At 30.9% G+C, this 17,218-nt stretch overlaps 1 protein-coding gene across 3 annotated transcripts in view; it reads right to left on the bottom strand.

Moving 5' to 3' along the window:
- Positions 1–17,218, bottom strand: part of trx (histone lysine N-methyltransferase trithorax) — a 215,579-nt gene that overhangs the window by 97,444 nt on the left and 100,917 nt on the right. For all 3 annotated transcript variants that reach the window (XR_015041387.1, XM_085817559.1, XM_085817560.1), the window contains 6 exons: positions 13,721–14,249; positions 13,562–13,629; positions 13,382–13,477; positions 13,006–13,177; positions 11,310–11,377; positions 4,462–4,599 (listed from right to left, as the gene is read on the bottom strand). Coding sequence is in view for 2 of the 3 variants with exons in the window: in XM_085817559.1 (XP_085673685.1) it covers positions 4,462–4,599; positions 11,310–11,377; positions 13,006–13,177; positions 13,382–13,477; positions 13,562–13,629; positions 13,721–14,249 (1,071 nt within the window). In the remaining variant the exon portion in view is untranslated. The remainder of the gene's footprint in view (positions 1–4,461; positions 4,600–11,309; positions 11,378–13,005; positions 13,178–13,381; positions 13,478–13,561; positions 13,630–13,720; positions 14,250–17,218) is intronic.

Below are 17,218 nucleotides of genomic sequence, written 5' to 3' on the forward strand. Positions count from 1 at the left end.
TTGAAGATGTTCTTGTGATGCTTATCGTCCAGGGTTAAGTACTGTGGTTCCGAGCTATGTTGGTTTTTCAAAGGTTAAGTGGTGCCGAATCTCAAGTTGTGGTTCCCGGTAAAGAACTGCAGTGGGTGACATCCTGTTTCCATGTTTAAGCGGCGATAAATCTCAATTGTGGTTCCCGGTGAGCAACTGACGTGGGTGGCATCCTGTTCCAAGGTTAAGTGGCGATAAATCTCAAGTTGTGGTTCTCGGTGAGCAACTGCCATGGGCGGCATCCTTTCCAAGGTTAAGCAGCCATAAATCTCAAGTTGTGGTTTCTAGTGAGCAACTGCTGAAGGCGGCATCATTAATACCAGTGTTTTTCAGGTCTAGCGGCGATGTCTTTCCAAGCTGTGATTTTCCGTGAGCAACTGCAGTGAGCGGTATTTACAAACTCAAATACATTCAAGGTTTAATTTTTCAGGTGCCTTCTTGACCAAAAGCATAGACCTATTTAGTCAAGTGAAATTCAAATTAATCGTGTAGTTTTGTTCTGTGATATGTTTTTTTGTGAGCTATTGAATGCCAGTATTAATAGAAGAGTATTTATTCTATCATTAATAGTGTAATACTCTTTAAAGGAAAAACCCTTGGGGTTTAATGAATAGTTAACTAAGTGTAATTTTTCACAATGATTATGTTACACTCTTAAATTTAAGTTTCTGGTATTGATCAAATTTATTTATTGTATTTTTATTTTTATATATATTGTTAATAAATTGTTTAAAACTTTTGTCCTCTATGTCTGCACAGCACATTATCTTAGGGTGCTTCTATTGAGATAATTATTTCAGCTAAATGTTTTCTATAACTTTAAACTTTGCTTTTGCATCATAAATTTTTAGTTAAAGATAATGTATCCATATTATTCTTTGCTTCAAATTGTACGTCTATCATTCAGCCTATGGATATGGGAATAGTGCATGTGCCAAAATGCAAATATAAAGTAGCATTTTGAAAATCTATGTTAAATTTCTTGAACAATGGTAAGACTATTCAAGACTTTTTGAAATATTTTAGCATAAAATCTGTTGAGTGGAGAATCGCACAATCGTGGGAGGATGTGTCTTCATTAAAAAAATTCTTAGCATAATTTATAGCCAGCTACCATATTTCATGGTGAAGACGATGAAGATGATAGCTGCGAATTTGAAGATTTTTGGATATCGCAAACTAAAGGTGAAATTTTCCAGTTAATGGATTTTGTAAAGAAATGTGGAGAAGTGGTAATAAATGAAGATGATATAACAGAAGTTTTTCATTGTGACAACAATGCCCCAATCATCAATCAATTAACAAACAGCGAAGTCTGCAGCATGGTTGTAGATCTAGAAAATACAGCTTCCGATAGGTGGAACTTTATAACTGAACAAGAAATTATGTCTGTTTACAGAATTAAAGAAAAAGTATTAGCACAAAAAATGAAGCAACTTAAACAACTTACATTGAAAGAATATTTTTTTTTTTTTTTTTTTTTTTTTTTTTTTTGTAAATTGTGATACTCTTCAGATCATAATTGCTCTTTATTTCATAAAGTACGGTTTCATATTTTTAATTGTATAATTTCTGCATGCCATATTACTTGATTTAAATTGATGATCTATAATCTGGAATCGCCGAAGTCCCGCGAGTCCGGATTACGGACTTTGTACTGTATCTTTCCTTTTCATAATTTTCAGAACAACAAAACATTTTTGACCAAACTTTTTGCACTGTTGCACAAAAATTCAAACGCATCACAAGCTGTAAATGCAAAGCTTCTGCACACAAAATAAGATGAACATTATTTTAAAAATACAAAATGGATGCAACAGATATCCGTCAGAAATAGTTTATTCACATCTACAGTTGACACCATATGGGGAGGGGGGAAAAACCCTACACTTTTTAACTTCTGCTCATGGAAAAAATTTTGATATGAAGAAAAAGTTGATAAAGATGGAGCATAACTGTTTTGGACTCCTTGGTGATTGTGGTGATTTTTACCAGAAGGTGCATAATACAAAGAGTTAGTTGCATTATAGAATGTTAAGGGAGTGGACACGGCAAGATGTCGAGCACATTACTGCTAATGATATAATGCATTGTATCTGCCAGGTGGCAGAAAACCAGTATGCTGTATCATGTACATGCCAGGTGGCATAAGGCTTGTAAATAATTATAAATAAATGCACAGTAAAAGATCTTGATGAAATTAATCAAAGAACACACAACAATACAAATCAGTTGGACACTACAATAGTGATGCTGAAGAAACATTGCTGAAATGGTTTGCCAATCAAAAGAAACCATAATCTGCCAAAACCTGGACAAATGCCAATGAATTTATTGAATATTTTGAACAGAGTGAAAAAGAATGAATAACAAATTTAATAACTGCTTGAAATAATAATTGCAATTAAGTCTTAATATGATTTTTTTAATTAGATTTATTATTAATTTCTTTTGCAGGAAGTGAAAATGTTAATCAGCTTTTTTCTTTATTCATTATTTAATTTTTACACATTTTTGTGAGATTATCAATTTTTCTCAAACTGTCATTCTGGTCCATTACGTTAGGTATAGCAAGGTTCGACTGTACTTCACCTTGTCAGTTATTATGAAACAATTTGTAAAATATGTTAAAGTTATCAAGGAACATGATTGTTCATAATTTTCACTCAACTAAGGCAGAAAAGCTAATTTTTCACAAGAGACATAGCAAATGAGGGGAAATCATTTTTAATGTGTAAATGCATAAACATAATACTTTATTAAATTCCATTACAAATAAGATAATTTCACTTATTTGGCCATGTCGGGTGAATGTTAAATTATCATACTACACAAAACAAGGAGCTAAAAATGTTTTTCGATTGATTACTATGAACTCATTTCAAAAAACAAAATTAGACATTAACCCCTATAAAATGAATTGCATTTATTATTTTCCCCCTTTTTTCTTGCTGGTAATCATGAATTAAAAAATTAATACAGCTCATACCTATTTAATCTATTAATATTGCTCAATTGTCTGGCACATTCTCAGTCTACCACTATGGTAGTAGCAATCAGAACTCAAAACCTGTTACTCTAGAGCCAAATGTTTTATGATCCTGTTTATTTCTTATATTCAGCTGTATTATTCCCATTCAAGATATATCATACTTTAAAGGAAAATACCATACCTTTCAGAACTAACCAAAACCAAAAAGTACAGTATAAAAAAGAGGAAGTTTTAATTGCCATTTTGGCTTAAAAGGGGAAGTAAGTAAGGCTGTTTTTTTTTTCAGATTTCATGGAAGAGGACACACATTTCGTGGTTAAAGGGCACATGATATTAAGTTTTTATTAAAATAGAGTAATTACTTTGCAAGGTAAAGAGAAACATTCTTAAAATTTAATTAAAAAAAAAAAAAAGCTTTTTTGAAAACAGAAATTTAACACAGTAAAATCTCAGGATTAACATGTTACAAATACATTTGATCCAATGTGTCTTGCAAGAAACACAGAGATTACAGAATAGACAAAGGTTTATAATTATTAGCCTCTTGTTTATTAACCAACAAATTAACCAGTGGTAATGTTTTAGTAACGGGAGAAGAAAGACATGAAACAAAGAATTTCACAGATAAATATCTGAGATTTAACAGTAAGACTAAAGGATTTATATAAGCAGGAATTTTTTTTTTTCTTTTGACCTTTTATTTCATTCAAATAAAGTTAGTTAAAGAAAAGACATAGCATCAGAAACAACCTACATTGCAACAGCAGTTGAAAAAAGTTGTCTATAACACTGCCAAGCCCTACTGCAATATTAGAAATACAGAAATGAAAGAAATTATGGTGGAAAACCTTGGGGAACTCTAATAATGATGACCAGATGAACACTAATGACTTTTAGCCTATTATTAATCAACCAACAAATTAAGAATTTGTAACAATGGTTCAGTAATGGAAGCAGAAAGAATTTCATAGAAAAATGTAACTGAGATATCACTGAAGGCTGAGATTCAAGCTTGTACTATGGATTATTTTTAGTCTGAAGTTTTACGTTACAATATTAAACATAAAAATTACAAATGCATTCAGAAATATTAATGACTGTAAATTCTTTACAGTTTGAACTTTGTTCTACCTTTGATATCACAGCAATATTTGAGCAGAGTAAATTGACAAGTCTTGGAGGCTCATGTTTATGTTTGACTAAGCTTGCCAAACTATTTTCTCCCATATTCTGTTGTTTGGCAACAGTCGGATCTTAAAATTGTGGGATTTGAGAGGTCCAACCCATGCCTTAAAATTTACTACACGAAACGAATTTTTAATAAAAATGAGAAAGCTTTGTTGTGAAAATTAGTAAAGAAGAATAAAAATACAAGACTCTTTCATTGTATGGAAAGAACTGGTAGGTACAGCTGTATATGTTTATAACAAAATACTTACCATTAATCTGCCTCTAGATATTGCTGGATAAACATTACGTAAAGAGCCATCCTGCTGTTGAAATACTTCAGCAGACCACAAAGCACAGTTCACATGTATCCAATCATCCTGTCCACAGTATAATAAGCGACCACACTTCTATAATAAGAATGCATTCAGAAGTTATCCTTTTATTATATTAAAGGAATTGAGGACTTATCCAAGATGAATTCATAGGTCCATAATTAAATAAATATTCTACAAAATAATATAACTTTTATAATAATATAAATTTCCATTATGATTACAGAATAAAAATTAATCACACTATAAATAAATTAAAAAAAAAAAAAGCAAACTGCAGCGAAGCAGAATATAGGTTTTCTGCATAACTATTATTAACAGATATCATTCATGATCCTATTCAAAATTACATTGTGGTATTAAAAATAATTTAACAGGGTTGCCACTAGAAAAACAGAATGAAATTCCCTGACTTTTCCAGGTGTGTTTAAAGAAAATTAAAGTCCAGCCACCTAGTGCGTGCTAACTGGGCTGGGGGTAAATTAATTATGGTACCACTTGAAAATACAAAAATTTACCAATTACATATGACCTTTGATTTAAAAAAATACTTTTGAATACCCAAGGCATTACAATTATAACTATTATAGGAGTTAAGATAACAATAACACGCTGAACAAATATTAACTTAAAAGTCAAACAACAAAAATCAGCATTATATTTTCAAATTTTCACAGGACTGATTTCGATGGTTTTACCGAACCATCATCCTCAGCTGCAAAAGCACAAATGTACGAGAACCAGAACTAAAACATAATTTCTTTAAAGGCTGAAGGCAAAGATGGATTGGAATTGGGGTCATTAACCAGAACATAAAAGATTTTTTTGAATGTGAAATGCCTCTAGAAAATCCAGTTTATCAATGGAAGATGTTTTTTTGAATAATTTTGGCAGCAGAAAAATTGAAAGTGTAATTTTTGGACCAACAATGTTGGGTAACAGAAGACTTCTGTGTTTCCTTTTTTCTAACATATGCCTCATGTTGCTTAACGCAAAATTTTAAGGCTCTCTTAGTTTGGACAATGTAAATTAAACCACACTGGCAAGGAATCTTGTAAATACCCCAGGAATTCATATCCAGAATGGGGTCTTTGAGTATGGAACTCATTGATGGGAGAATAAATGACATGAAAGTTACATTTCTGTAAAATATGTGAAACTTTATAACTAATTGATGGAAAGAAGGGAATGACAACAGAATTTTTATAATCTCCTAAAACAAAAGTGTGCCTTTTGGTGTGTTGAGACGAGAATTTTTTAACTGCTTGATTAATAATGTTGTGTGAAAAGCCTCTGTCATTAGCTATTGCTTTTAAATAATTTAGTTCTTCATCAAGGGATAGTTTGGAGGAGCAGACTTGAAGAGCACGGAAAACATAGGAATAAAATGAAGCTAACTTTTGTTTAGTCAGATGACATGATTTGAAGTATGGTGGAAGGCAAACTGATGAAGGTTTAAGGTAAATCGTAGTACTGAAGTTGGATGTGTTATGTGTGACCAGAATGTCCAGAAATGGAAGAGAGCTGCAAGTCTCAAGTTCAAAAGTGAACTGATTAGCAGGATTAATGAAATTCATTGTTGAAAGAGCTTTATTTAAATCATCTTTATTACCTTCAAACAGGGTAAAAGTATCGTCTATGTAGCGGAACCATATCGGGAAGTTTAAAGTTTCAAACAATTTTGATTCATAATAATGCTAATAGATATCAGCCAAAATGGGACTGAGGGGCTTCCCATGGCTAATCCCTCAGTTTGCTTGTAATACTTATTATGTAAAACAAAATGTGTTCATTTCAAACAGAGTTGAGTGAGAGAAATTAGCTCATCAATTTCGATGCAAGAGAAATGAAATTCGCGAAGTCTGGTTTCTAGACATCTTAATGCACCCTCCACTGGAACATTGGTCAATAATGATTTTACATCAAAAGAAACCATGAGTAAATTTCTAGGAGAAATGTTTTTAACCTTTTTTACAAACTCTATTGAATTTTTTAAGGTGTAAATGTTATTGTCTAATAAGAGCTGAAAATTGTGCCAGATTATATGCTCTTCCCAAAATTTATAAAAGTGGTATTCCTTTCCGCCCTATTGTATTAAATTTACATACTGCCTCATATCCATTAGCTAAATATTTAGTTTCTAGATTTTCAACTCTATTAGACAATAACATTTACACCGTAAAAAATTCAATAGAGTCTGCTCCTCTAAACTATCCCTTGATGAAGAACTAAATTATTTAAAAGCAATAGTCAATGACAGAGGCTTTTCACACAACATTATTAATCAAGCAGTTAAAGAATTCTCATCTCAACACACCAAAAGGCACACTCTTGTTTTAGGAGATTATAAAAATTCTGTTGTCATTCCCTTCTTTCCATCAATTAGTTATTACCTTCAGCCTTTAAAAAAATTATGTTTTAGTTTTGGTTTCATCAACAGATGGCGGCAGTAGCTTATCTCCTGTTCAGGCTTTCTTATCTTGTCTTATCTAATCATTATACAGTCAAAAGTCTTTAATCTGGATGTCCATAATCCAGAATAACCTATAATCCAGACCTCAAAGCTGCAAACTTTCTGCGCATGCATAAACGCATAATGTGTTACGCATGCACATATGTGTTTACGCATGCACATTTAATGTATAATGGACGGTATAAACTAGGCTAAAATTATCTAATTATCTATTTCAGTTAGTGTTGCAGATAGCATTGTTCCTTAATCTTCTAATTGGATCCGGCTTATTATTTTTTACAGACTGTTAGAGCAATTTATAAAGTAAGCTTGAACTTTCGATTATGTTAAAAAGAGTTTTGATTCTGTTAGAGCAATTTATAAAGTAAATTATAAAATATTAAATTATGTCTGTTTATAGAATTAAAGAGAAAGTATTAGCCCATAAAACGAAGCAACTTAAACAACTTACACTGAAAGAAATGCTTAATAAAGTAAACAAATAAATATTAAGCTTTTCTTTTGTAAATTTTGATACCCTTTAGATCATAATTGCTCTTTATTTCATAAATTACGGTTATATATTTTTAATTTTATAATTTCTGCATGCCATCTTGCCAGATTTAAACTGATGATCTATAATGCGGAATCGCCGAAGTCCCGACGAGTCCAGATTAAAGACTTTTGACTGTATCTTGTCTCGTACATTTGTGCTTTTGCAGCTGAGGATGACGGTTCAGTAAAACCATCGAAACTAGTCCTGTGAAAATTTGAAAATATAAAACTTATTTTCGTTGTTTGGCTTCTAAGTTATTATAGGAGTTGTTCTCCTCTGAGATTTTTAAATTAAGTTTTTGCTAAACTAAGAAACTTGCTATACTGCATTTACATACTAAACTAACTTTTTCTTCAGCAATCAATTGTATCTTAAAATTAGTTATCAATTGTATCCAAATAAATTCCTTTTTTAATTACATGAAACGAGTACATAACAGTAGTGATTATTAGTGCATCTGAAATACCTGCAATCACAGGTACTGAAATACATTTATTTAAGAGTACAACTTAAATATTAATTTTGCATGCATAAAAACATACATTCACAAAAGAAATTAAATACTTAAAATTTATTCCATCTAAGTAACACAGAAAATTAGAAATTAAATTGAATTGACTTTTCAGTACTATGCATAAATTTTTCAACGTTGGTTTTTTCCCAACCACTTATTGTGATAAAATCATGCCATGAATGGCTTTGTTGTTTTAAAAAGTATTAAAAATAAATTCTGGAATGGAAGCTATTGTTTATAAAATGAAATCTTCACTATCACATAACTTTTCGTCTTCAAGTGCTTGATGATATGCACCAAAAGCAGATTTTGCATACTGTAACATATCAGAAATTATATTAATAGTCATCACACCTCCATTTACTTTTATGGCAGTATAAACAGTTTGCATTGCTGTTAAAGAAATTTCCTGAAAGGTTTTCACCAACATATCATTATTAACTGAGAAACCACTTTCTATTGCGGCATTGCTATCTAATAAAATTAGAACTAGTTTTACAACACTCCAAAATTGTTCAAATTTTGGATTATTAATCAAGCCCTTGTAAAAAGATTAAGTTGCATAGTTGACAAAAGTATCTTTCCAAACGCTCTTACTTCTGAATAAGAATTCTTTAAACTGCACTTTTGATTTAACCACAACTGCAAATTTATTCGTTCACTTTCACACAGTCTATGCAGTAACCTTTCCATCCTTTTCTCACATAACAATTCATTAGATGTAATGAGCTCAATCTAATGAAGAAATGTATTTGACCAAGCTATACTTAAATAGGCTTCTTTCAACTATTTTTGATGCAAGCCTACCAAAAAGATTCTGCACAGAGTTCTGAATTCACTTTTCTTTTAAATCAGACACTCCACTTTTAGCTAAAAAATAGAGGTAGAACACAACAGGGAGGAAAAAAAGAGAAGATATTTTTGCCAAAAGAAGCTCATTTTGAAAAGCTTTTCCCAGTCTTTCAAATGATACAGACTTAGGCAGTTTGGATGATGCACAATTCCTCGGATGTCAAAGATTATAGTTAGAATTCCACCGATTTTGCTCCTCACCTCTAGTGCTTTTTAGTCCAAAGGGATTTCAGTCCCGAAGGACTATTGCTTTCGTTTTGGCATTTTGCGTCGGACTCATAAACGTCGGTTCACTTTTCAAACTGTTGCCACAAAAGTCCTGCATTATATTTGAAGAAATTAAATAATGAAAAATCTGCATAAATGATTGTCTATTTCTCGCATTGTGATAAAACAATGGCACATAGAGCCATTGAATTTTGAATGACGAAATCCTACTGCGAATATGGGCATTTGAAATCCCAAATTTGGAATTTGTTTTATTATAGATTTTATATTTTGTAAAACTTTAACGAATTTTTGATTTACAAACTCAATGCTTTAAAAGCGAGAAATGGCAACGTTATATAGAAAAAAAATACTTTTATCTCCAGCTCGCGAGACTGTGTATATCGGAAATTCTAAAGATATGCTCGTTTTAAAACTATTTTGCGATATTGCTCTTGAACTGAATTTCATGGTTTAAGTGCAAAGAACATGATATTTAATAAATAAAGGTAACACTCAAAACGTTAAAAAAAAATGCCCCTTTGGACGTAATTTAAAATCTGAAATATTTCAGTTTTTTTTTTTTTTTTTTTTTTTCTTTTTTTTTTTTTTTTTTTTCTTTTTGCCTTGTGCACAGAAATTCTGGGGACTGGGAATGCTTCAATTTCAACTGCAATCACTGTACTTTTGTTTGTAAGGTGTACCTGTAAACTCATGACTCATCACCAGTTATCAAAATATTCAGAAACTCAGGATCAATGTTGGTAGTGTCCAGCATGTCTTGTGAAGCCTCAAAATGGAGTTCTTTCTGTTCCATCGGCAAAAGTTTTGGCATGAATTTTGCAGCCACTATGTGCATGTTCAAATCTTTGTGCAAAATTGCATATGCAGAATCGTTACTTATCTCAACTTCTTCAGCAATCCCTCGTATGGTCAAATAATGAACTCCCATTATTAGAATTTCTACTTTCTCAATAACAGCTGCATTCTGAGCAGTTTGTGGCCTCTCTGAACGCTGATCACTCTCCACTAGTGTTCGGCCATTTTTGAATCAGTCGAACCACTCCTTAATTTGTGTTAATCCCATAGCATCGTCTCCAACCTCCAGCTGAATCTTACAAATTGCTTCATTTTGAGAATCACCAAACTTTAAAATAAATTTAATGCAGTATTGCTTTTTAATTCACTCAGTCATTTTAAGAGAAATCAAAATTCACTCAATGGCCAGTATACAACAATCTGACAATTTATTTGATGGACCGTAGGCAATGACTGACTCACCAGAATGCCAAGAAAAAATTCAAGAATGCACATCAAGCTGTCTAATTTCACTGTGCACAGTGGTGCTGGCCTAGCATCACTACTATGTGTAGAAAAATTCAAGGTTTAGACAGACCTTGTAAATACTCTATGCATGTCTTTAAATAAAGCACCAGATTCCAGTCAACAGCACTAAAGGAGCTGTAAACAACATGCAAACCACAGAACCCAATATCTAATACATGAAAGTCATTATTTTCTTTCAAATCCGTGAGGAATCTAAGATTTTCATTTGGACACAAGATACATGGGGCAATTTCTTTTTATCTTGTTCTGATGTTCCCTGAAAAAAAGTCTCAGAAGGTCAATATAGTAGTATACCCCCAAAAATTGATCTGAGGTATCTTGTGCTCACCTCTTTCTTCATATTGTTCCAAAATCTAACAAAAAGTTCCATTTGACCATTCTGGACAACTCTATTTAAAGCTTCATCAAAGAATATTACAAATTCGGTGTTCCTAAGATCAGAAATGAGCATCTTCTTGATGTATGGACCTAAACCATATGACACAAATATGACAATTCTTCGCAAGAACATGCGAGTCATGCTCTCTGGATTCTGCAGGTTATTGGAAACAAAGATGCTGGAAACTTGCTTTGCCTTTCTGAGAGACAATCTGATTGGCATTGTGAAAAATGGCTCTACGCCAGCTCCCAGGATGATGCTAATGCTATATATAATTGACCCAGAAAGTGATCTGCTTCCAACGTTGGCACAAAAGTTGCTTTATGAAATTTCTTGACTTTCTAGATTTTGGCTAAAATATTTAAAGTCTCTGACTTCTTTGGTCAATTTTTGAATTTCCTGACTTTTTCCCAGTTGTCTAAGGTAGCGTGGCAACCCTGATTTAAAAGAAAGCTGCCATATAATAATAAATATATACCTTTGGTTTGCTGTCTCCACAATAACCACATAAAACACACGTACGAGAATCAAGGAGTGGTCTTTTTTCTGCAATTAAAAAAAAATTGTTACACTTTCTCTTAATTTGCAGAAAAATTCAAAATTAAAATGAATTGTACAGAGGAAATAATAATAAAAGCTAGTTAAAGAAATAGTTTTATGCATTTAAATGGGTATTTTTATGACATGTGTTTTATATATATATACATAATATTTTGGCAGGCAGGCACAGGAATGACAAAACTTGACAATATAACTACATCATAGTCTGGGCGTTGTTATGGCTTAGAAGAAGGCTGCAAAATGATGACAAGAAGGATTTAGCTTTTTAGATTCCACATCTTTATTCAATTCTCACAGCAGATCATTTTGCCTTTAGATGAAATTCTCCATTCTAAACTAAGTAAAATTAAATTTAGACATAACTGTTTACATCATAACTGTTCTAACAAAGGGAAGAAAAAGACAGGATAAGCAACAGAAAGGTCTCGTAGCAGTGGTAGAAGAAAGCAGTCTGATGAAACATGGTGTGCACTCAGTATTTATACTAGCACTTGTATAACCTGCCAGAATGTTCTCGAAAGTACTGGTATAGGAGGAAGATCTTGAAATTGCGGAAAGTTAATTATAGGTTGAATGTTCGTGCAGAGCAAAGCCATCATATTTTTTATGTTTTACATATATACATATGTAACAAACAAAATATCATAGAATTTAATTAAAAAGAATAGAAAACCTTCAATAGCTTATACATAATTTAAACTAGAATTTTCTGTCTTGATTTGAATTTTTAATGGTTTATTTCATCTAAAGTCAATAGAATTTAAATGACGGGTAAATTTTTTAATCAATACTTTAGAAATGAGGAAAATAAACTTTTGCATATTTTGTGAAAGGAGGCATCACTAGTAATAATAAAAAGGCTCATGCATTTCAAAAGAAAGCTTGGTTCTTCTTTATCGAGCACAAAAATTATTCTCCTTAATCCATTTACAGCAGAGAAAAAAAATTAAAAACAAATTCATGAAATACCACACAATAATAGTCAACAGTAGACAGTATAGAGCAGAACTGAATATAATTGATGTATACAATGGAAAATAGTTATTTAGCGATCTCATCATCGAGAATGTTGCCCGAGGTGCACCACAAGGGATGATGAATTTAATACCAGATAGAACATGGAAATTCTATTCTACCACTATGTGTCTGAATTGAACTTCAGAAATGAATTCATGTTTTAACAGTTTTGGGAAAGGGAAAAAAAAAATTATCAAGACCCTAGTGCTATATGTAAGTAAATTTACACAAATTATCAAGACCCTAGTGCTATATGTAAGAAAATTTACACAAATTATCAAGACCCTAGTGCTATATGTAAGAAAATTTACACAAATTATCAAGACCCTAGTTCTATATGTAAGTAAATTTACACATTATTTTTTGGTTTTCTTTTTCCCTTCTCTTCACAGCATTTTTTTAATAATAATTTCAAGACTTTTCAATATCATCTGATTGCAAACAATATAATCTTCTATGGATTAATTTTTGATCAGTCATTTATATTGTCAGTAATTTAAGTGTATGACTGGCTTCCGGGGCAACATCTAATGAAGCAAAATTATTTTTTTTTTAATCTATCAGTTTAATAAACACAATATTTTAATTTACGTTACCTTCACAGCTTGTAGCTGGAAGAGCAGTAATTCGTTTCAGATACTGAGAATATGTATGATCATTGTATGGAGGCACAACAGCATTAGGCAGCATTCCCTCTGGAAAATCATTTTTACCATTCCAAATTTTTGATGCAGGAATTTTGAACCAAGGGAAAGCTTTTTCTATTTGCTGTTAAAAGAAGAGAATTATGAATTTATGATCCCACTGGATATAAAATAATTATTTATCAAAAACATCCCTTACACACTTAATTATTAATAAACAATAGCATATAAATTTTTTACAGTTTTATTCTGAAATATGTCAACTTTTACTATGATAATAATTGAAATTTGCAGTACTGAACTAGATTAATACTTTCAATACACTTACTTTGATAAAAACTACTTTAGCTTCATTAGTATAATGCTTTTTCTCAGCATCATTGCCTGCTTCAATAGCATCAATGACTTCATCAAAAAATGAAGACTATAAAAATATAAAAAAATTATTTCATAGTACTTTACTATAAAATTTTGAATGTAAAAAATACTTAAAAATCAATTTCCTTACAATAGTTTTGTATTTTCCTTTTTCTAATTTCGATCTGATTGTGATTAAATCTACTGAATTTTGCTTCTCTAAAATAAAAACAAAATATGAAAAATAAAAATACAACATTTTTATTTTTAAAAATGAACATGAAATGCAAAATAAAATAACAAATTATACCTTTCTTTATTTTGTCTGAAGTAACATATATAGAACATGATGAGGATTCAAGATTTCTTTCACTCACATTCTTAATGGAATTTTGATGCACATCACTGTTTACACTGGTTTCAAGATATTGGCGATTTACTGCAGATGAATTTTTATCACAAGAACTATCTTCACTTTTTTCCATTGGTTCTAATCTACAATCTTTTTCAAGCATGCACACACTTTCAACACAATTTGTAACCATGTTTTTTACACAAGCTGATACATCCTTTTCAACATCTAATGAGATAGATTCAAAATTTGTTAATAAATCTGCAATTGTTTCTTTAACATCATTGTCAGGGCATTTAGAAGACACATCAAATGAATTTCCTTCTTGAGTTCTAGAAGATGTGATTTCACAAGTCCTATATGTTTTATGAGGATTTTTAATGTTAAGTTCATAATCAGATTTGTTCTCAAGAAAATGATGCTTTTCGTGAAGAACAGATGAACTAGGCATATAATTAGGTATCTTGAATGGCTTTTTAGATAAATCCTAAAATTGAAAGAAAACAATTTATTTGACACTTTATAAAATAAACGAGATTTTGGATTTACTTTGATTTTTTACAGTTCAACAATGATTATCTACTGAGCTAATAATAAAGAGTTATATGGCATCAATCAGTTATGCAGTTTATACCTTCAGAATAAACAATATATAGCCAATGGAGGCAGCTAGCTTACACACAATGGTATGCAATTATTTTCTACTATCGTAACTTGTAAAATCTGAACATTAAATACTAACTAAAACTTCATTAAAGATGCTCAGTTGTAAATTCCACTTTACAACATTGCAACTCATAAAGTAAGTAGAGAAAACAGCAGAATGTGAAGTAATTAAGTTTCATGCAGCAAGATGACACATATATCTAAAACAAAATAACATTACTGTATGTTTATTAGGACATACTCTAACCATTCTAGTAATGGCTTAATTCCTATAATAAAAAATTTAAAAGAATTTCTGAGAGCAAATTATTTGAAAAAATTAATCACATATATTTTAACAATAATATTAAAGGATTGCTATTCATACAGCAATGGAGAAAATTCAGTGTGTAGTTACATTAAAAAACAAAGAAAGATTTAAAATTGCCAGAAATGATTATAGAAAAATCAGCAATACTAAAGAAGTTATCACATCTAGGAATGGTCCCTGCTAGCCAGGACTTTTCTGAAAAACAAGATTTGTAGCATTGGTTTAAAGGGGAGGATTCCTAGAAGAAACAGCTCCAGCAGAAGAGAAGTCCCAAATAGCTACAGAAATGATGTACCAGCTACATGGGATTTTTTTATACTTCACTGAAAATGCTTCATCTGCAGCTCTATCCCGGGTAGAGATCAACCAATCTGACAAAAGTCCTGCTTCTGAAAGATCAAACATAATTTCCAATTTGGCAATGGCTGGAGTAGTAAGATCATGGATGGTAGAAAAATAGAAGCCGATTTTATTCATGAAATACATACGTAAAAGGGAGGATAGTGATGCTCAGGACTTAATATCTTCTACTTCCGCTGCACTTTTAAATGTGCAGGAAATGGAAAATAATACTTAAGTTCTGCTTGGAAAATATGTAGCTTCCTTCTATATATAATGGACTTGTGCGAAAGAGATGAGCTAAAATTAAAAATACAGCAATTGATCCTCAAGTCAAAGTTATTGTTATAGCTGATTTCTTTAATTTATTTTTTCCAAAATATAAAATACCCCCCCCCCCCCCGTTGTGTAAATAAAATTGAGCTTCTATTTCTATATATTTTAATCTATGTAAAATTATTTTACACTTAATTATGCATACGAACAGAAAAATAGGAATTCAATGAATAATATTACTGTTAGTCTATATAAGTTAATAATTTTGTGCATTTATGGTACACATTACATTAATAGAAAAATAAGAGTTCAGCGACTAAATAATATTGCATTTACTGTTTTTATTTTGAGGAATATAAAATGTTAAAAGTCACTGATCACATTTGAAAAACATATTTTAACTGGATAATTTTTATCTACAAATTACAATAGAAAAAATACAAAAACTGATTATCTAGTTCAGTCTCATTTTCTGTTAACATTAATAATATATTTTACATACATCTTCATATACACTATTTAAGAAGTGACTTGAAAAATTGATTGACCATTCTGAGTTATATATTTTTAGTAGGTTACATTATGGCATAAATATGAGTATAATGTAGCAAGTGAAACAGACATATATGAATCTTATTAAAGGATTTAAAAAAGTATTACAAAAACAACAAATACTTTAGGAATTTTAATCACAAACATAATCTAATTTTAAATAACTCAATATTATTAAATGGACGCTTTAAATAAAAAGATTTCTTTGTTGTACACATTTTAATTTTTTCTCTAAGCGATGAAACAAACAAGAAGGAAGTTATAAAATTCAGAATATGTGCTATTTTGATTCATAGTATTTATGAAAGTGCTGAAACATAGTAAAACTCATATGTATTTCACTCGTATTACATTTAATCTTCCATACTAACAAACAAGATTTAAATGTCAAAAAGAAAATACCGAAATGCTTCCATAAGAGCGATACAGCCTTTAATTTGAAAATAAACATCTCTTTCGCCAATCTGAGCAATGATCAATTACTGTTAGGCGTTTTAGTCTGCTTTGTAAGGGAAAATGGTAACCTAGCTATGCATGTTTCCTGGAAACGCTGGTTATGTCCCTTTGGATATTAAGTCCCACCTAGAGGAAACATATGTGATAGGGGTTTAAAGAATCAAATGCAATTGTCCAAACATTTTAGATCTTATGCTACTCAGACACTCAGTAATGGCAGAATTTTTGATTGCCAATACATTCCAACATCCATGTAGATAACATACTGCAAAGTTTATTTCAAAGTCTTCCTAAACAGAACATCAGATATTGTAATTGATAATAATTTGCGTGATTAATGCATATGACTATATATATATATATATGATAATTTAATGTGTAGAAAAGAATCAGCTTGCAGTCATCATGGCAGGGGGTTGAATGCATACTGAGAAAGATAACAAAACTGGATTTTGATAAATTACCAATCTTTATTTTCAAGCAGATTAAAATAATTCTTCGTAGACAATATACTTCTTGATCATAAGCAATTACAATATTTTCTTATATACACAGATTAATGGGGATACAAATAACATGGAAATATCTCGAATTTGGGAGAAGAGATGAATTTTGAGGGAGAGCACCCTAGAATAGTTAATTTTAAGGCTGCCAATTATTCTTAAAGCAGCTATTGTATTTTGTTAGGAATTCTGATCATCTCTTTGGAAACGAAGAATAAAAAGCTAAATCTTAGTAAATGCTGTAAATCTTATTAAATGTTGTAGAAAGCTTTGTAAGTCCATTTTTACCTTATTTACTTAATTACATTAATTTATCTGTTCACTTATATATATATACAGTAAAAATATGTAAAG

This window comes from Stegodyphus dumicola, chromosome 5 (genome assembly GCF_044657685.1).
Source record: "Stegodyphus dumicola isolate Sdum_Otavi_A_Nest chromosome 5, ASM4465768v1".
Classification (NCBI taxonomy): Eukaryota; Metazoa; Arthropoda; class Arachnida; order Araneae; family Eresidae; genus Stegodyphus; species Stegodyphus dumicola.